This window comes from Lissotriton helveticus, chromosome 2_1 (assembly GCF_964261635.1).
Source record: "Lissotriton helveticus chromosome 2_1, aLisHel1.1, whole genome shotgun sequence".
Lineage (NCBI taxonomy): Eukaryota > Metazoa > Chordata > Amphibia > Caudata > Salamandridae > Lissotriton > Lissotriton helveticus.
The window spans coordinates 1,398,424,156-1,398,445,963 of NC_136059.1; the positions used below are offsets into that span (position 1 = coordinate 1,398,424,156).

A 21,808-nucleotide genomic window follows, 5' to 3' on the forward strand; every position below is an offset into this window, starting at 1 on the left:
CGCCTCTGCCTCGCGCTGCGCAGCCTCGATAGAGCTGTCTCTGTTAAAGCTCTGGCCTTCCTTGGTATTGCAACTGGTCTGCGCTCCACAGGGGCCACACTCTCTCCACTGTCCCTTGGCTCCCCTGTAGCTCCACGGGGGTCTAGCACCTCTCAGGTCCCCGCTTTTCAGTGCCTCACATCCGGGCCCGTCTCCTGCACCAGGGGCGCACCACACAGGCCTCTGTCTCACTCAAAATGGCGCCGCCCCTAAGATGGCATCCACTCACTGTCTCACCAGCCTTTAGTGTCTCAGGTCCTTGCAGCAAACATTCCCCATCTGCCTCCACTTTCTCAGGACACAGCAGGCGCACTTTCTCCCAGCCTCTTTTACACTGTGTGGCTGCTCAGGGGTTGGTCTCACAGGTCGCGGCACTGCTCCAGACATATTTGCCGAAGGGGGGACGACTGCCTGCTCTGCCCTGTGTCCCGCTCCTGACATGCGCGGGCCCACGTTCTGTGGTAACGGTCCGCAGGCGCCCGTCTCTCCTGGCAGTCTCCGCAGCAAGTCTCCCAGGGTGCAGATCAGGCCACCTCTTCTCGTGCCCCACTTCCGTTGCAGGCCCGCGCCGCACCAGGGCCTCACTCGGGCCCCACTCCTCACAGCAGCACCCCCTGGCAGCTCCAATCGGCCCAGGCCTCCAGATCCCAGCGAGCTTCGGCAGTCCGCCGTCTACACAGCCGCTCCTGGACTCCGTACCTACTCAGGATCGATACAGGGCCAGGTCCCCAGCGTGTCCCCAGCAGTTCCGCGCTTTATGTCACCCTGGAGATGCAGCCTCAGGCTCCGGCGGCAGCCGTTGTCGCACAGGGCACTTTGCACGCCTTCCCTTCTTGGGCCACGCTATACTCCTGGGTCTCGGCTCTCTGTCCAGCATTCAGCAAATGGCAAACCGCCAGGCTGTACGGGCTCCTCTCTGCTTCACCGCATCAGTCATGCACAGTGTGGGCACGGACGACACCTCAGCAGGAGAAATCCCAGGATAAACAGGGGGTATCGGCCGGAGCGCTAACAACTCGCGTCCGCCATGCTGGCTGGTTAGCCACGCCCCCGCTTCTTTATATGCCTTTTTAAATTGCTACAGTTGATCTCTCTGGAACTCAGTTAACCAATTCCAAGAGTTTTACCCAAGAGGCAAAAAGGAGGATTTTCTTGAGATAGTTAAGGAAGGCATTATAGCTTCAGATGACCTGAATGATGTATCGAGGGGATATTAATGACTTAGCCACTGCAGGTACTTGCCACTGGGTTTCAGTGAGTAACTCTTCCTGGCTCAGAATTACAGTGGTGACAACTTTTTTACAAGAAAGGATGTTGGAATCATCCTCAATGGGGCATCTCTTTTTTTGAACTCCAGGCAGATACGGACTTTTTTGAGTATTTTATCTTATTTTTCCTTGATGAAGGCTGCATTATCCATACTGGTTATATCTGATAGAGACATCTATCCACAGATTCCTTAACTTTTTGATTCTTTGAAGTCCACGACAAACGCATCTTCAGTAGCTTCATGCGCCGCTCCGGCAGTGCCTTTGGCTTCAACCGCTGACAGGTGTCACACTTGTCGGCATCATGGTACTCACCTAGGCTCCACATACAGATAGAGTGTGGGTCCGTACCCTACATCTTGCGAGCAAAAGACCCCAAAACTTAAACCCAGAGGGCATAGAGCACACTGTTTCAGATGAAAAAAGTTCCTCACAGCAGTGGACCTGTATGACGCCACTGACGTCATATCCAGAGACAACGTCATCACTGAGCCATACAGCGCTGTCTCCTAGTGTACAGAAGTACTCCTGAAAAATGTCTGGGTCCAGACTGGCGCCCGGAGAGAATTCAAAAGTTAAGGAATCTGTGGCTAGACTGTGTCTCTACCAGATATTACACTACTGAAGCTTAGTAACTTGTACATGTTGCCTAGTTCAAAATACCAGTCTAGATAGAAATACCAGATGTCTGATACTAAGTAATCAACATGAATATTGGAAATATGTGGATTTCAGCACTTTGGAGTTTTGCAAAGGGAACATAATTTGTCATTCAAATTATATTGTCTCACTCCTTTAGCAAGAATGATCTGATAGAGACTTCTAACTGCAGATTCCTTACATTTGAAATTCCGGCTGGATCCAGAAACTTTTGCTGAGCAATACCCCATGCGTGTGACATTGGGTGGCTCTATTCGGTTTTGCGTGACTGACATCGTGGGCGTCGGTTATGTTGTTGCGGTGCCTATATTGGCGCTACATAGGTGCGCGGACATCAGTTCTTTTCTTTCTGTGCCAGTGAAGCGCCGATCCGGGAAGAGCTACCCCTCTGCTGCTTTTTGGCAGGCTTTTTTCTCATGTTGGGTTTGACTTCGTGTGAAAGGGATGTCCGATCCCCAAAACGTATGTCTGTGGTGTCTTGAACAAGACCACAATACGGGGTTGTATTCAGACTGTCGGGCGATGGCCCCAAAGACCTTGAGAGAGTGAGCAATGAAGTTGCTTGTGGCCCAGCAGTCAACACCGTCAAGCGTGACAACGAGAAGGTCACGTCCCATTCAAAGAAGAGGAGCGTGGGGAACCGCTCATGGAACCCTAAGTCCTCTTCCTCTCATCTGAGGTCCTATGAACATTTGGGGAAGAGGCACAAGAAGAAGAAGATCAAGCGGACTTCAACTTCACCTCAACTGGCGTCTGTCATTGAGAAAGGTAAGAAGCACCGACGCTCTAGGCTAGGTTTAGCGGAGCTGAAGCCAGGGTCGACTAAGCGCCTTCGACCAAATACGGGAGCCGGAGCGATTCCTGCTTAAATAAAAGAGTTTTACGAGGCCATGCAGCTCGTATTTGAGCGGAATGACCCCTCTGGTGAGCCCTCGAGCCCTGCGGGGTCAGATCGGGCCCCACCAGGTATAACGCCATCGGCTCCAGGATCTGATCCCGGATCCGGGTTGATGCCAGTCGGGACAATGCAACCTTCCCCGGATTTTAATCCAAAGTTAGTGCCTACGAGGTCCCCAATGCCCGTCTGTGGTGCAAACCCCATCCTTATCCCCGACGACACGGAGCCGGAACGGCATCAAGTGGTGCCGCTTCCGATGTCGACAGAGCCCAGAGGTTCTATGTTGTCGCCTGAGCACTTTGTGGACGTGCTGGGCTCAGGAAAGGAATGGGTGGAGTTTGGAGACCCTCTTGAAAACCAGGATGTCTCTGAGGAGACAACAGGCTGGTATGGGGAATTTGGTAAAGCCAGTGGTCTGGACACTTCCCCAGATGCTGGCATGGTCTCTAAGAATACAATGGCTACCGAGGAGGGGCATCCTATGCCATGGTGGTTAAGAGGGAGGTTGAGGTCCTTGGACTGGAGCTGCACTAAGTGCAGGTCAGGTAATCTCCTAACTGAAGTGCTTCAAACTGTAGCTTCACTTCTGGACCCCGATTGCCCTTTAATGAGGCACTTATGGACGTCCTTCTAGGAACATGGTCAAAGCCTACACAGGGGCTTCTGTGAATATGACGATTGCACGCCGCCATAGCCCAGCTCCGGGTGACCCAAAGTTCCTCGGCTAACACCCCACCCCAGAACGTTTGATGGTGCAGGCCTCCATGTCTCAAGGCGCATTCCCTTCAGCCCCTCCAGATAGGGACTCCAAGAGACTGCACTTATTTGGGAAGAAGATGTTTATTAACTCCAGTCTGGCATTGTGGCCGGTGAATACCGCGTGCTTATTGGGCCGATTCTCCCACTCCCTTTGGGAGATGGTTGCGAAGGAGCTGCCACAAGTCCTGGAGGAGGTCCGGTCTGTGCTCTCCCAAGGTGTCACGGGCGGGAGAGATGCAGCAAAATTCACTATACGGTATGGTTTAGATACGACCGATTCGCTGGGCAGATTGATTTCAATGATGGTGGCCTGGCTACGAACAACTGGCTACTCAGGGGATGTCCAAACCAATTTGATGATTTGTAGAGCAACAAGGACCCCCTGATAAGAATCAACTTCCTGGGTCAGGGCAAATAATATATGTAAATAATGACCTACCTGCGATAGTGTAATAAATATAGCAGGTCCTGTCATTACTATCTTTCTGAATATAAATAGGGCTTCCGGGACTAACTAATATATCCAAGAATATAACCTTTTAGGATATAAGTACTAAAAACATCGTTTCTGTGAATATATTTTTTTCGAAACGTTTTCTGTAGGTCCCCGGACCACCGATATTATAAACACAGAGGTGTGCCCCTTTAAGAGTTACGCGATGTAAAGCCAACCAATCAACTGTTCCATTATATAAACCAATGAGAAGACATGAGGCAAATCCTTTGCCGAAACACTAGATGCCGCCGGGAACTTATCGCAGCCGGTCCGATCAATTCTGCTATAATACAGGTAAAAATATAGCCCCCTTAAGAACGCTGAGTGCGTTCATTATATTTTGAATATGTCGCCCGTAACATAACACGAGTTGCGCTCCCTTTTCTAACCAGATAAAGGATCGCCAAATCTTTGACGTTCAGGTGGACAAATGCTACACGGCGTCCCTGAGTAATTACAACTACAGATAAGTCTAAACAGGGTAAGGAGTGCAATGTCTCTAAGTGCCTTATCGAGAGCATATGTAATTATTAGTCAATCACATAATGCTAGTTGTACTCCCTTTTCAGATTAGATAATAAACTGCTCAGTCTACGGAAGATATCCGGACCAACACTACACGGCGCCTTTGAATATAAACCATTAGAAAACAGACGCTTAAGCAGGGTAAGCAGAGTAATGTGTGCTACAATCTAATCATACTATATGTCGGACTGGTCACTCGTGTAATGCTAGTTGTGTTTCCTTTTCCGGATTAGATAAAAGACTGCGTAACTTAACAAGTACAACCAGGCATACGCTACTTGACACCGTTGATTAACATTAATAGAGCATATTTTTTAAACAAGGTAAGCAGTATATCGTTGCAAACAAAATCTGCTCCACTGCAATGCAAGGCGGGTTCAACACTAAGGGACCGTTATTTATTTGCAGAGAAACGAAATTTCCTGCCTCTATTGTTATATCTACGTGCCTCAATTCACGCGGCCAATTGATTGTCAGCAACTCATTTTCACTATCACATCAATGAAAAATATTGAAGACTCATACGAGGTTCATATACCCTGTCTGGGTGCTTGTTAAAAATTAGGTAAGCAAGATACATATATGAATCAGTAGGAACGTATCTGAACTACACTGCTGTTAATTGTACCAAACATTCACTTTAGGTTATTCTCATGTTTCAGATTACTTTCTTTTGATACGAATATTATCTTCTTGGCATCCTGATGTTTGTCTAGTCGACCCTCAAAATAGGTAAGCCATACTATTGTAAACTGTTCGTAGGGATCGCGAGAATAGGTCCTCAACAGATTTATGATAGGTAACTTAGTATCCCTTATATTTTAAACATGATCTTGAAAATGTATTCAAATATGACAATGAATACCACTAAGTCACTGGAGCAATATAATCCATCTAGCTGTTATCATGTTTGGATAAAGCAACAAACCTAACTAATTTGTACCACAGTAAACTGGCAAGTGCGAGTCACCAACAATAGTCAGAAGTCGCTTTTAGCTGTAATATCTCTAGATGACCATACTTTCTTTATCCCTTCTATTGTTTCCTTTTACTTCCTTTATCGTTAGGAAACCCAAATGTATGAAAATCCCTCTACTATGAGGTAAATAATATATCAAAAGAAACTACCAAACTGAAAAAAGTAGACCGTAAGGAATGTTATCAGAATGTATACACATGGATGTGTACGTGATAAATATGTCCAACATGTATTTATAAATAGAATTGTGTTTGAAGTAGCTGATATGAAGATGTCAAAAGCTATTATATGTCTGTAGGCGGTACTATCATTGTATGTTAATAACCATTATCTAGCACATAGTATTACAGTCAAAGTATAAACAGTTTTTGCACTGAAATACAAAATTGTAAAAATAATTTTTGAAAACATTTTTTACAGCACTACGATGGTACAGTCCTGAGGAAGACACACCTTAGTGTCGAAACGCGTAGACAGGAAACCATCCAATAGTTTTTTATATAAATGTTGTGTGTATGAAATTATGCATATGCTATAATGCTGAAATATTTTATCATTTGTCTATAATCATGTATCGATTTTATCAAATATCATGTTTTGTATAAGGAATTAAAGTGTATTTCATGTGTAAAAACAGTAGTCTATCATTATTAATTGTTGTGTGGCATATGCCACCTTTCATGTGCTAGTAGGTATTGGAAATTTGCCTGGGTGTTTTATTTACATATACAAACCAATTTGATGGACATGCCCTTTGATGGAACGCAGCTTTTTGGGAAAAAGCAGGCTCGGCCCTGGTCAGGTTCAAGGACTCTGAACCTACAGCTAGATCCTTGGGCCTCTCCTCCACTCCTCGTGGCCAGTCTTCTTTTCTCTCCTTTCATGGCAACGGAAGGGGTTTCCAGCCGCGTCAGCCCTATCCTAGCCACCGTTCCACTCAGACTACCCAAGCCGTGCGTGTACGTGGACGTGGTACATACCATTCTCGGAATGGAGTCCAGAAGTCGTCTACCACACTGCCCCCAGCAGCTGCAGGCTCCAAGCACTCCTAGGCTGATTCTGCAGGACCACACTACTCCAGTGGGTGGGAGAATTTGTCATCATCTCCCCCGCTAGAGATCTATAACAACAGACAAGTGGGTCTTGCCGATCATCCAGGAGGGCTATTATCTCCCTTTCCTTTCATTTCCTCCTACTATTCTGCCAAGTCAGGAACGGTTGGCGGAGGATCATTTAAAGTTGCTCCAAGAGGAAGTTACAGCTCTTTTGGCCAAAAGAGCTATAGAGAGAGTCCAGTTTCAGAAGTAGACAATGGCTGTTATTCCCGCTGACAACTGTCAGGCAGCGACGTGTGCATCATTGCACATGTTCGCAAAACATTATTACCTTGATGGTCAAGTGCGCAGGGACTGGCACTTTGCCTTTTTAGTCCTGCAAGACTTCTTAGTTTAAATCAAGAGTCCTGATTCAAAGGTAAGAAATCAGCAGCTAGAAGTTTCCATCAGATGAACAAGTTACTTACCTTTGGTAACGCATTATCTGGTGGAGACTCTATCTAACTGCAGATTCCTTACAGCCCAACCCATGCCTCCCCGCTTTGCGGACTGATATAGTAGGACTAGGGTTGTTTTTCCCCCTTTCAGTGCCCTAGTTTTGCACTCGACTACGTCAGTTACTTTGTGGCTCTGCGCTTCTGGCATGGAAAAAATGAAAAGTACTAACATCCCACGCGCCTGGGTGTTGCCTATATGGGCAACACAACGTCATAACCGTCGCTACCGACATCACGCAGAGCCGAATGGAGCCACCCGACTTTGCGCGCAAGGGGTATTGCTCAGTAAAAGTTTCCGGATCCAGCCTGACGCCTGGGAAATTCAAAGGTAAGGAATCTGCAGCTAGATAGTCTCTACCAGATAATGCGTTACTGAAGGTAAGTAACTTGTTCTTTGGGCAGTGAGTAAGCTCTAGAAGGCAAACAGTGTGTACTTCATGCCATTGTATGCAAATGGATGTGACCTAAGCGGTGCTGCACCTTTGCAGTTGCTTGTTACACTGAGAGTGTCAGTTAGAGTACGGAAGTTTGAGAGTTCAGATAGTTGTACCGAGTGCTTGAAAGACTGATGCAGTTTGGGGATTGGGTCTAATGTCTGTGGATGGGGACTCCATTGTGAATGTAACATAATTTGTGAAATATTCTAATGTTAACCATTGTCATAGGACTCTATGAGTCTCTCCTTCACTTCTGAGAGATCCCTTATTATCTTTAGTAAATGTCTTTCTCTTGTATACTGTGGCAGGTTGCACCCTTCTTACTGCTTCCTAGAGAGAGAAAGGAAAGAATGTCTATCACGCTATATGGCTCTATTACAAAAGGAAAATGGAAGAAATAAAGAGCCACCAACAATATATTGTTATGAGACTTTATGATAAATTTCACCTCCACAGTCAGTATATGCAAAGGTCACCTTTCACTAATGTGATTCTAGGACGAAATCCACAGGAAACTGCCTTTTATCTGCTACAACCTTATGAAACAAATAAACTTGAAGAATATTCTTTTGCAAAGTTATTACATATGGTTTTGGTGAATGAATGAGAGAATTTGTTTGTCAATTCACAACCTGACAAGAGGCTATTTTACATTTTCAGGTTCAAGATCTAAAGGTTGCATCTCCTGCTACAGTTAGTCGTTGTGGGATGGTTTATATTGATTCTGAGGAGCTAAAATGGATGCCCTATGTGGAAACCTGGATGGCAGGACTTCCATCAATGGTAAATATCAAATACTAAATGCAGAAAATAAAGATAGTAATTATATCTCACTTCCAAGGGTTTGGATAGATCAACAGTATGCAGCCCAATATTTATTATAGTTTGCTTTAATTTAGCTTTTTATGTTTTCTCTCTTTTGTTCGGTTCAAGGGTGTTGAGTGGTGCGGGAACAATTTGCAGAGTAGAAGTCCTTTCCAGATTCATAGGAATTAAACATTTCCTAGCTATCGTAATGGAAAGTTTAATTTCTATTAAGGACTCGGAGGTGAGGATTCTGCTTCATCTTTCTACGCTTTATTAACAGCAGCCATAGCAAAACAACAAGAACAGATTTCATTTCCCAGAATCCGTGAGGAAAAAGTCAAAGTTCAACTTCAGCTCTTTCTTCCTGCGACTGTAGAGGATCATTGACCTCATTATTCCTTTTTCGACCACTTGGATGCTAGGAAATGAAGTCGAGATGCATGAAACAATATCTGGCACATATTGTTAAGCAAAGATGTAATCATTATATGTCGGAACAACCAAATAACTGTGCACTTGAAAAATGCTAACTTAACAGTTACATCCTGCATTGGCAAGTTCAACCTATGAAGACCAAATATTAAACAGAAATCCTTACTCCTAAGTAGATTAATCAGCTCTGGGAGGGTACATGATATAACAGGTGGGTTACTCCTCACCTCTGAGTCCTTAATAGAATTGAAACTTTCTGTTACAATAGCTAGGACATTTTTCATTCTATTTCAGGACCGGAGGCAAGGATTACGCTAGTTCAAAGCTTATCCATGACCAGTGAAGCTATACTCGGGACTAGCTTGAAGAAGAACCTTTTTTTTTTTGTAAACTTGTTTTTATTAGCATTTAAGATAAACTCACATTGCAGTTCTCAATACTACTGTTAGCCATTCTTTACAGCGTTATGTCATAGCATATCAGTCCAATCTCCAATCTGTGACCATTATACAGTGCCTAGTATTATCATCTGCCCAGTTCAAGTAATGCGGTGGTATGAGCATTGCTTATGGCAATGGGAAGCGATTGCAAGGAAAAACAGTGTCTCACGGGCGAGCCTCTCATGTGTACAACCCAAAGTTACAGTTATCATGAGGCATTTACTAGGCCATCAATGCACAACACTAGATTCCAACCCATAGAGGCGCAGTCCTGGAGGCACACATTTAGGTGCTGTACGTGGGCATCGCAATTGCAACTGAGAACATAATGCCTGTCATGAAAACCATAAACTATGGAAAAAGGAGTTAAGAAGGAGCAGAAAGGAAGGAAAAGGGAGTGTGAGGTGTGGTGGGGGGACGAGGAAGGTCAAACGCTGCCTGGGAGGTGATTCACAAAGGTGCCAGTGCTATAGCAGCTAGGGCAACCGGCTGTTTCCAATGACAGGTGAATAAGAGTCAGGGTCCACTATGGCGAGGGGGGCATCGGAGCTCTCAGGCTCTGAGAGGGAGGGGTCTTCCGGCGTACCGTTTGAATTGGCCCCTCTGTGGGCTTCCAGAGACTTTCTGGGTCTGGGGGATGCATCCTCAAAGAGGCGTAAAGTCCGCAATCTCGGTGGTTGTAGTCTAGCATATTCTAGTCGATTTAGATAATCCACCAGGCATTTCCATAATTTGGCAAATTTAGTGTCTTGGAATTGCAGACGTGCTGTGAGTAGATCCTTTGCCACTGTATGCCACAGACAAATCAACCAAACGTTAATAGGTGGTGTTTCTACCTTTTTTCCAGTAAAGAGCAATGATTTGCTTAGCAGCACCAAGCATGTGGAGGCTGAGGTGCCGATCGCAGTGAGTGATGGCACGCAGGTTCACCGGTCTGAGGCCTAAGACAATCGTAAGCGGGTTCTCAGGCAGCGGGTAGCCTAATACCTATCGAATATGACTGAGAACTTCCTTCCAATAGGTGGTCATGAGTGGGCACTTCCACCAAATGTGTAGGAAATCCCCTGGTGCGCTGGTGCAGCGCCAGCATAGAGGCGAAGAAGTTGGGAACATTTTATGTAGCCTGTGAGGGGTGTAGTACCATTGTGTCATTACCTTATAGGCGGATTCCTGTTGGGGTATGCTATGGAAAATCTTCGGGATGTTGCGCCATAAGTGTTCCCATTGGGTGGGCAATATATCTATGTCAGTTACTGACTGCCACTGCAGCTGGTAGGGGTGTGAAGCAGTTTGCTGTGAATTTTGGAGAACTTGATATGTGCGAGATATTAGTCCCCTAGAGTTACTGAACGCACGTATCGGCCATTCGAATGAGGTGAAGGGTTGAGTGGCCGCTTGTTTCAGAGAGGACGCTTGTACCCAGTGCTGAAGTTGAATATACTGAAACTGCGTCCCCTCCGATCACTGGAAGTCCCATTTCCATTGTTCAAAAGTTTTGAGGGTATCCCCCCTAAGAGATCACAAATTGTCCTAAATCCCCCTTCCGTCCAGTCTGAGAAATAGGGCGGGTGAAGGGCCAGTGGGAAGTGAGAGTTGCGAGCTATTGGAGTGTGAGGAGACGGGAAGGATGTGAGACCTTTATGTGTTACCAATTTATCCCATATCTCAAACACGGTCTTGGTAGGGACCGCGATATAAGTGCTTCGGGAGCGTGCGTCACGAGGGAGTCACGCAAGGTCCCAAATGGGACGACAGGTTACTGTCCTGTCCATATGAAACCAAACTTTCTCGCTCTCCCACGCCATCCACTCTGAGATGAAGCAGAGGTGTGAGGCCCAATAATATCCCAATAGATTGGGGAATGCCAACCCTCCCCTGTCACGTGGAAGCATGAGTATTTTACTAGAGAAACGCGGCTTTCCCCCCCATATAAACGCAGTTAGCTCACGCTGATGGGCCTGAATTTGATATTCCGGGATGGGTGTGAGTAGCATCTGGAAAAGGTAGAGTATCTTTAGAAGGATCGACATTTTGACTGTGTTCAAACGCCCCAGCCAGGAAAGTGGCAGGGACTTCCACGCTCTTAAGTCAGCTATTACGGCAGTTGTAGACTCCTGCCAGTTGGCTTGGGACCAAGTAGCAAGGCTAGAGGTCAGATTGAGTCCCAAGTGATGAATGGAGTGGGATGCCTATTGATAGGGAACAAGAGATTGTAGCGCGACGATCTCTTCCACAGGGATCGTGAGATTGAGAGCCCATGATTTTGCATGGTTATTTTTGAGCCCCGAAACCCATTCGAACGATTGGAGCAACTTATGCAAGGCAGGCACAGAGGAACGCGGGCTTGACAGTGTGAGAAGGAGGTCATCCGCGAACAAAGCTATTTTGTGGTCTAGGCCCCCTAGTTTGATAGAAAAAAACACAAAAGCTGTCACTGGTCTAACCTATAACAAGGACGAAACAGAAAGACTATGTGTCTACCTGCGATGTGTGTGTTAGTGAAAGGAAATTAATCCCATCAGCCCACCCATATGGCAGAGCATCATCATCTGGGATTACTATGAACAATGGTCCGGATCAGGAGACACACTTGTTGATATTGTGTGTTGTTCTCCAATTCTACAGAACCACCAGTGATGGATCGTACCAAAAAAGCCAATCGTGGTTGTAGTGGTGTCGGATGTTGGTTGCAGTGAAAAAATGTGAAAATGAAAGTCAAAAGTTCAAGGTAAAATTGGCTACCATGATAAAAGGAAGACATTTTATTAGGAAGAATATCATGGTGTCAATGTTAAAATTGAGTGTACGACAGTTTGAAATTATAACTGTCAGTCAATAGATGGAATTTGGTCAACATGGTTTCACATTTAATCTCTAAAGATTAAGTTTCCCCTGAGACCCTTTCCCAACCTAGTATTAAGCCCCTAGTGTGATGCCATGAATGTCAGGAGATTGGCGGATCATAATGGCCAGTGGTTACTATATGAGGGCAAATAGGAGGGGCGATAAGGGGCACCCCTGTCTGGTGCCCCTGTGTATGGTGATGGATTGTGTGAGCTGGCCATTGACCCGCACCCGAGCAAACAGGGAGATATAAGGGGCCATAATTTGAGCGATCATCTGCGGCCCTCACCCTATTTTCTGTAGGACAGCTCGAAGAAATAACCAGTCTACTCGTTGTCCGCCTCTTGGCGTTGGTGAATAAAGCCCACTAGGTATGGCTCAATAAAACCTGGGAGTTGTACGCTGAGGCGTTTATCTAGTATTTTGGTATACATTTTGAGATCTATATTTAGGAGTGCAATGGGGCGAAAGGGGGAGCAGAGCTTAAGATCTTTCCTCGGCTTGGGAATTAGGGCGACTTCGCCCATAGCCATATCCGTGGAGGGTCCTACTTCATCTGAGAAAGAGTTGAAGAGGCAAAGCATATGAGATTGAAGCTATTGTAGAAAGGCGCTGTAGATCGAGACAGGTAGTCCATTCGGGCCCGGGACTTTGCCGATTAGAAGATCTTTTAGAGCACCGATGAGCTCCTCCGGAGTGATAGGCTCCTCTAGCAATTGGGAGTGATACTTGCTGATCGGGGACCACCTACAGGCCTCCTGGGTGGCCAATACCTGGTCCAGGTCAAGCAACTCCCGGGCATCGAGTGACGAGTAATAATTCTGGAAGTCTTGGAGCTTAGCAGCCTCAGTAGTGGTCCAAGTGCCATCTCCCATTTTAAGTTTAACTATATGTGCCTTGGCTGCCCGCATTCGAAGGCGGCGCGCCAGAACTGTGCCCACCTTGTCCCCCCATCGTTGTACCGCTGTCTCAGGGTTAAAAGGGCGTGTTCAGCCTTGTTGGTTCTATGTGCCCAGAGCTGGCCTCGAAGCATGGCAAGGCGCCTCTTATGTATCGCCAAAGGACGCTCCTGATCTAGCCTCTCCAGTGCCTTTATGTCGCGAGAGAGTTTGTCTTCAAACAAGCGAGCTTCCCGAACCCGAGCAAAAGCAATGGATGTGATGCTACCGTGAATCGTGGCCTTGAATGCGTCCCAGAGTACAGGGAGTGGAGTCTCTGTGAGATCGTTGGTCCCAAAGTAGGATGTGATAGCGTTTCAAAGCTCCGCCACGTCTACGGGGTCTCTGAGGATATGACGGGGGAATCGCCACCGGGAAGAACGTTTGGGGTGAGAGAAACTGTTGCAGGTGAGGAGTTCCACATGAGCATGATCAGAGATCGAGCAATCAGACATAGACGCCGAAAGGGAGTCCTTGACGTGGGAGTGTGAGACGAAAAAATAATCAATGCTCGAATAGGAGCGATGAACATGAGAGTAATAAAAGTACTTGCGTGCATCTGGGGAATGACAGCACCAGATGTCGATATGGCTAAGTGCAGTTAGTTGCCGCTTCAAGTCCGCTGACATGGCTCCTGTCCCATGAAATGAGCCCTCGCTGTGGTCAAGTCCCACCTCCCAAACCAAATTGAAGTCACCCCCAAAAATGAGATCGGGGTCATTGTAGGTAATGTGCTCTCGTAACAAACCCTGCAAGAATGAGTCTTGAGCTTGATTCGGTGTATAAATGTTGCACAAGGTGAGAGTGCGGTGCCCAATCTTGACGACTACTTTAAGAAATCTGCTATCTTTGCTACTGACTACCCTGGAGTCCCCCTGATAGATGCACGCCCGACAGAGGATGGCGACTCCTGCCAACTTGGTGGTCGCAGAGGCCCAGAATTGAAGAGGGTATCGAGGATGTGCCATGCAAAGGACATCCTCTCTCAGGAGGTGAGTTTCTTGCAAAAAGATGATATCCAGATTTTGCAATAGAAGATATCACCATACCTGGCGACGCTTGTTGGGTGAGTTGAGGCGCAGTTGAAGTACATGAGAGCTATGTCCACCGAGCGATCCTGAGGAGGCAGAGCGTTGGTCTCGTTTCCGTAAGGGGCCTTCTCAGTGGGCAGAGAAAAGCAAAACTGGCAGGCAGCGGGTGCATTGTCCAAATATTTGTCCGAAGGCTGGGAGCCTAAGGGCGATTCTCGGCCCTCCAGGGAGCGGATACGCTGGATAATGTCCTGTTTCTCTTCAGATGACGTGTAGACTTCCTGGGGGGAAGGACGTCTGGAGCGATGCACCTTGGTCCATTGGGGTTTTGCCAGCTCGCAGGCACTGGAAGACAAGCGTGAGGGGCTCGTGGGTGGCATGTTGGGATCTGGAGTAGTTGGGTTGCTTCTCGGAAGGACCTTAGCACCCGGTGTTTGGATTCCAACTGGAAGATCAGTGCAAACGGGTGTCCCCATTGGTAGCGAACACCCTGTTTCTGGAGCTCATCTGTTATAGGCTGGAAATCCCTGCGGCGGCTTGAGTGTTGTAGGTGCAAGGTCTTGGAACAACTGTATGGGGGCACCCTTGAAAGTGAACTCCTTTTTGTCTTGGCCTGCTTTGAGTTTGGCCTCTTTCTCTGTAAAGAAATGGACCCTGGCCAGGATGTCAGGAATGAGGCCCGGTCGTCCAGGTGGGCCAGAGACTCAATGGGTGCGGTCCAAAGCTGGCGGAGATGCTTCTCCATCTCCCCAGACTTCTTGAAACATATCAGCCACAAAAGTCATAATATATGAGCCTTCCGCCCCAACCTGAACTCCTCTCAAGCGTAAGTTGTAGGCGTCCCCTATTTTCCAAGTCCTCCTGCTTGATCTGCAACTCAATGTGCTGTTCCTCCAGGGTGGCGAGGCACTGCCATGGATGTTCCTGATCCTCCAAGCGGGCATCAAGTGTCTTTTCGAGGTTGTCTACTCTCCCACCTAGCTCTACTACGTATCTCCGGAGTTCTTTGACGCAGGTCTGAACCTCCGTTCAAAGAGAGCCTATTTCAGATTTGAGTTCATGCATGAAGATGGCCATGAAGGATTGCATGACAGGATCAGAGGACCCCCGGCTGCTGATGCCATGTCCGCTGTTGAGGCTGGTCCTGGCTTGTTCCAGAGAGCTGTGACCGGGTTTTCTTTTGGGCTGCTTGAGGTTCCTTCCCAGTCCAGGAACGAGTCATGTCCTCCCAGAAGTGATGTCCCAAGCAGTAGATCCCAGGTGATGAGGTGCCACACAGGCACTGGTTGTGGTCCGGATCCACTAGGGGTGGCGAGCCTGGCCACAGAGTCTAGAGGTAGTTGAATTGAAGTCAGGTGCAGGCGGAGTCACCCTATTGCATTCGAAGGTCAGTCCCTCCGGGTCCCCCCAAGTGTTCCACAAGGCTTTTGGGAAGTTGCAAAGCATGAACAGCATTGTGTTGCAGAGAGGGCAGAGGCCCGGCCCAGCAAGTGCTGATATCGCCCCCCCACCAGCTGGGCACAGAAGGATGGTCACCCACTCACCCAGGCAATAGTTCCCGCAGTGGTGATGGTGTTCAGTGGTATCCCCAGAGGTTTGCCATGGTCAAGAGGGGTGCTTGTGGCACTGCGTGGCGGCAGTCAGCCAAACGCAGCGTCCACTCACTGGTACTGGCGGCGAAAGCTTGACTCTGGGGTGGTTATCTACAGGGGCTTCAACCCTCTGAGCATCAATCCAGGCTTTTGATGTGGCAGGAGGCGCCCCAGCGCTGTGTGTGAGCCGTGTGGAGGGAACACAATACACCCGGTACCCCTCAGAGCCCAGGAAGACCCAAGTTGACCAGCACTTTGCCTCTGTACTGGCTGCAGAGTGGTGATGGCCCGCGCTCTGCCGCAGTTAGGCCAAGGTCCACAGCAAAGTCAGAGGGACGCCCCCCAGGGCGCAGACGTGTTCAGTGGGATCCACACAGGAAAACCGGGGCGTCAATCCGTTCCCAGCTCCTGCAGGGGTCCAAGCCGCCCAACGTCGCGCCCCAGTCACGGCGCAGCCCATGAAGGTTGCAACAGCTCTCGATGACCCCAATAAAGTCAGTAGGAGTGCCCCGGTGTCCAACCACTGTAAGAGAAGCCCCGCCTGGTCGCAGCAGCTGAGTGTCCTTGCCCACAGGAATCCAGAATGAGAGGGCGGTGAGAGACAGCGAGAGGAGGGCGTGCCCAGTCCGGGCACAGGGGGCCACAGGTCTAACCCCCCCAGCCTGTAGAGTAGCTTGCAGGGCAACACGGGAGGCTTTGGTGTTCCACCAAGTGGTAGGTGCCTCCGCCGATAAGCCGGCAGTTTCAGCTAGGGCCCGGGTGGGATCCGTTCTATGGAGGCCTAAGATGGCGGCGAGGCAGGCTACTGTCCGGGACAGCACTCCCTGTCTCTTGCCGCTGATGCTCTGCAGCCCCGTACCTTAGCTGTTCTTGTGGGTTTGCTGTCGCCTGTACTCCCCAGTTGGGCCGCAAATCAGAGCCGGTTTTCTCTCAGGGGCGCTCCCAGATGGGATCTGTAAGATGGCAGTCACTTTCCCGCCAGTCAGCGCAGTCTATCTCCCTCCAGGGTGCTGCCAGTTGTAGCCGGAGGATGGCAGCGTTAGCTCGTCTCAGCCCCTCCAGCCCCTCCAGATGCCCAGGCGCCTATCTTCCGATGGTCTCCCGTCTTTGATCCCAGGGCCACGATGCGGATCGTGCTCTCGAGAGCGTGCAAGGCCGGTCTTCACAAGATGGCGGGTGCACTCCCTAGAGCTGCAGTGCTCGCCCTCTGACTTTGCACGCACCACTACCAGCTGATCTGGGGGGTCGCCAGGCCCTCGGGCAGCAGCCTGGGCCCTTCTGTCAGCCAGTCGCACCCAGCTAGGGCACCCACGGGGCAGTTGTATGGCTTGGAAACACTGATTTCATCAGCAGCGACCCAGAGCTCCAACGGTGCGCATCTCACTCCATCTGCAGCGAGACCACCGAAGTAGAATCCTTTAAAGGTGGAATCTGAAGACCAGTCTACTGCATTAAGGATATCCTCCAATCGGGCTCCGAGAGAGAGGGCCTTAGACGCCATGCCTCCTCTAACGGAGTGAGCCCCAAACAGATTGGTATCAATAACTGCTTCTTCCATGGGCCATCGGTCCCCTGTAGCAATGGTAGGTGATGAGACTGCCCGAAATGGCTTGCAGAGTGCCATTAGGAGTTGTTTCTCCCCATGGAGGCGAACATCCACTGTCATTATCTCATAACTTTTTATGCATCTGACCACACACAGTTTTGGGGAATCTAGAAAAGAAGGGTAATTACCACATGAGAATTACATTTGATATGTCTTGAGATATTGAATGTAACCCCCTCTGGGGTAAAAACTCCATGTGTTAGGTCTAGTACCTGTACATCAGAGACCCTGCAACATGAGACCAAACAAAGCAGGGTAGCCAACTTGGCTGAAAGGTATTTCCTTGAGAGATATATGTTAGATTTCTAGGACAAAAACATATTAAGGACTTTGTTCACATCCCATAAAACAGAATAATGAGGTTCAGGCGCAAGGGACAGTCGGATGCCCCGTAACAGTTGCGGCACCAACGTGTGTTTCCCAAATGGAGCATTGCCCAACGGTATATGGCCAGCAGAAATTGCTGAACTAAAGGTGTTGATTGATCTGTATGCCAGTCCCTCTGCTGCTAGTGAGGCAAGAAAGTTCAGGATGTGGACAACGTCTATCCAGGTTCCAGGTGTCACTGGTGACACCAGCCTAACTATCTAGACCATGCCGACTTATATCCTGTGATGGTGCTATCGCCCATGCTTTGGAAAGGAGTGAGGGAGCCTGTCCCAAAAGGCCTGAGACCTTCTAATGTTACCTGTAAACCTCCAAGCCATAAGCGACAGAGGGCCCTGAATGACCAGATGAAGGGGAATTTCCCTCTGGATTCTCTAGGAGACTCAGAAACATGGGTAGAGGGATTGGAGAATCACAAGAAAGTTCCAGAAGAACACGATACCAGACTTGCGATCTCCAGGTCAGGGTCACGAACCACATTTGCAGTTTGCCTCCTGACTTGCGCTGACAGGCGCATGATCATCGCAAATGGAGGGAAGGCATACTCCCTCTCGGGATTCCAACCCTGAAGGGAGGCATCTGTGGCTTCTGGATCCGGGCACCAACTGAAGTACCTCAGAAGCTGGTGATCCAAGCGGGAGTCAAATAGATCCACTGAGAATGGGCCCCACGGTCATGGAGGGTTTATAATACCGAAGGATGTCAGTGCCATAGGCTCGCGGAGGTGATGAAAGTACCAATCCACCACCGGTTAGAACACCCTTGGGAGATGCTCCGCTGTCACAGAGACTTGATTTTCCAGGCTATAGTCCCAAAAACTATGGGTCATGTCTAAGAGATTCTTAGACTGAGTCTCCCCTCAGATGATTTATGTAACTAACCGCTGCCACATTGTCCATCTTTAGGAGGACACAACACTGCATCCTGTGTTTGGGCCAAAATCTGACGGCGAAAGATCCAGCTAAGAGCTTGAGGCAGTTGATATGCATGGATCTTTCATGTGTGGACCACCTTTCACCTGGGAAGAAGTCTCCACACCTTGCTCTCCAACCCGCATCACCTGCATCAGATTCTATCACTAGATCCGGACAAAAATCGAAGATCGCTCAACCATTCCACACTTCCATGTGGGCCAACCACCATTAAATCTCTCGAACTTCCCCCGACAGGGGAACCACTTGGGTATAGGTTAGGCCCTTCCTGAGGTGAGATGTCTTCAAGAGCTGCAGTGTGTGGGAGGGGCAGAAAAATAGCCTGAATAAAAGAGGATAGCAGACCCACTACCCGTGCGAGCACCCACTACCTGTGCGATCTACCTCAGAGAAGTGGAGGGCGAGCCGTGAGGCATCTGAGTTTGTGCTTGATTTTTGTCAGCTGCTGGGAGGGAAGGCTGTGGGTGGCCCAAACAGAGTCCACCACAAACCCTAGAAAAGGAACCAGGACTGGTTTGTTCTGATTGACTATGAAGTCCAATGATTCCAGGAGTGTGATTGCCGTCTGAAGGTGTACCGACAGAGCTCGATGGAATTGGTCCATGAAGAGGATGTCGTCGAGGCATATTATCAGACGTATGCCCTGAGCCTTGAGAAACTCTGGGCGCATTACCTTGGTGAAGCACCATGGGGCTGAAGGCAGACCAAAGGGAAGTGAAGAGAACTCAGATGTGTCCCCCAACCACTGAATTTGGAGGAAGCGACGATGAGGGGGAAAGATGGGGTGGTTAAGTAAGTGTCCTTTAGATCTAGGCTTGCCATCCAATCGTTGGGTTGAAGGAGGTCCCTGTGTTGGTGGATCCCCTTGATCTTAAAATTAAGGTAAACCAACCACTTGTTGAACTCCATGAGGTTTATTACCAGCTGCTGGCCTTCATATCGTTTGTCCACCACAAGGAGATTGCTTAAAAAAAACCTGGGATGTGGGAAAGTATACACAATCGCTCTTTTGTGGAACGATTCCCTCACTTCCAAGTCCACCGACTCTGCATGTGCCGGAGAGAAGATCAGAGGAATAGGGGCCCTGTCCTGCACAGGGAAGCCATAAAACTATTTATGGAACCCTTTTACAATCTTGAGAACCCATGCATCGGATGTGAGGGTTTCCCAAGTGTGGAAGAACTCCTTTAGTCTGCCCCCCAAAGAATGAAGAGGAAATTGTTGCATACTCACCATGATTGGCTCCCTGGTAGTTACTGCCACAGTGGCCTCCTTTTGCACCTCTGTAGTGTGGATGACCTCGGGATGGACAGAAATTCCCGAATTTGGAGGCATCTTGATATTGTCGTCACGTATTGGAATATCCTCTGTTGGAGACCTAGTGCGGTGTTCGGCCAGACAAAAGCCCCTACTTTGACAAGCCCCGGAGAAAACTCTGATGGCAAAGATCTTTTTAATGGATTCTTAGGCTTTGTCCAAAGAGCTGAAACTCTACATAAACTTGGCCGGCTCCTGAATAAACAGATTACTGAACAGGCTTCCCTGGGTGATATGCCCGACCTCTGAAGTCTCAAGCTTCCCTAGCATGAGAGAAATTTCGACGAGAAGCAACCTGCGCCTCTCTGTGAAGAGGGCGCAGTTTGCCTTTCCGAAGAGGATGATGGCTCACTGAGCCCAACCCGAAAGGACCTTGGGAGAAACAAGAGACGAGAGGGCTTAGCATCTTCCACCGTGTCAAGGATGAGTGTCAATGGGCTGGCCAAATCCATAAGCTTGTCCGGTGAAGCCCTCCAGGAACGATCAATCCCCTTTTTAGATTTGTGTAAATACTTTCAGATGGAAGTAGTCATGTGGTCATCAATCTTTGGAATTAGAGCCCCCTTGTTCTCTAGAGAGGGATGTGGGCACTAACCTTTTTATCCAGCGGCTTCTGAAGCTGCGCTGCTATATAGACTGCGACCATCTGAGATGGTGTCCACTCTAAAGAGCAAGGATGGATCAGTGTGTCTGGAGCCAGCATATCAGAATGTGATGGAGCTCTACAGCTGGAAGATGTGCCTGGTTTGGTGTCTCTAGGGGAAAGACGCCATGGGCGGGTAAAGTGACTCTACTCCATGTATGAGCCAGTTGCTGACTCCAAATCCTGAGGGACTTAGTTGTGGGGGGTTCAGTGAGCCAAATATATTGTGGGCCAGGAATGCATGTTTCAATTTATCAAAGACATTCATAACTCCCCCTGGCTCTGCGTCCCTTGGCGCATGAGGGGCGGTGTGGGTTGTGTAGGACTACCCCGAGGTAAGAGGGGTCCAAGCCCGAAGGGCCTTCCCTCCCAGGAAGGGGTATGAAACAGCATTGCACATACTCAAGTAGCTATTTCTCCAGGGGGCCCCCTCCTGCAAAAGATGGAGGCGTCCATGACCTCGTAGAAAAGGTTGTCTATTGGGATGTAAGTAAAGTTTTCCTCCTTGGTATAAGTCTATTCTACATCACTCTTCTTGAGCAGTGGGTAAGTATATAAAACAGGCTATCCCTAGAATGGCCAATGGGACTCCCAGCAGAGTTAAGGGAATGTAGAACGCCGTGGGGGACTCCAGGCCCAAAATGTAGGCCCAGAGGGCAAAAATACAGGGGAGCAGGCCCTGCTGACACCGTACACCCCTTGCAACCTGTGGGGTAATGACCTACCTGGGCTGGTGTCAGACTAGGCCAAGATCGGGTGTCTAGCTCCAGGCAAAATGGGGCCTCAGGCACTTTGATTTCCCTTATCTGCATATCCGGCTGGCCGGGCTACATGCTAGATAATATTGACAGCTCGGGCCAGCTTAGTGCAGCAAGACATGCCAAACACGTTCTTTCTGCAGCTCCCCTTAGTGGTCGAAGGACCTCAGGGCACTGCCCCAGGCGCCGCAGCGCACCTCACAGGAAAAGCAGCCTCGGAGGAGCTCGAAGCGTAGGGGATCTTACAACACACACTCCACAGTGTAACCTCAGAAAATGCCATAAATACTGCACTAAATAGCAATACGGAATAAGCCAAAGGCCAAGGCACTTAACTGGGCAGCTGGAGCAGCGAAGAAAGAAGAGGGGACAGCAACGAAGTACTATGGAGATGTTGTGGGGCCAAGTGATTGGACTATGTTGAAGTTGAACTTTTGACATTTTCTTCGAGGATTCTGGGAAATGAAG

The 21,808-nt window shown here is 48.6% G+C and overlaps 1 protein-coding gene across 1 annotated transcript in view; it reads left to right on the plus strand.

Annotated features, from left to right (window-relative positions):
- Positions 1-21,808, plus strand: part of LOC144820261 (dynein axonemal heavy chain 6-like) — a 1,187,310-nt gene that overhangs the window by 1,042,099 nt on the left and 123,403 nt on the right. Inside the window, exon 35 of the mRNA XM_078677850.1 lies at positions 8,274-8,396. Within this exon, the coding sequence (XP_078533976.1) occupies positions 8,274-8,396 (123 nt within the window). The remainder of the gene's footprint in view (positions 1-8,273; positions 8,397-21,808) is intronic.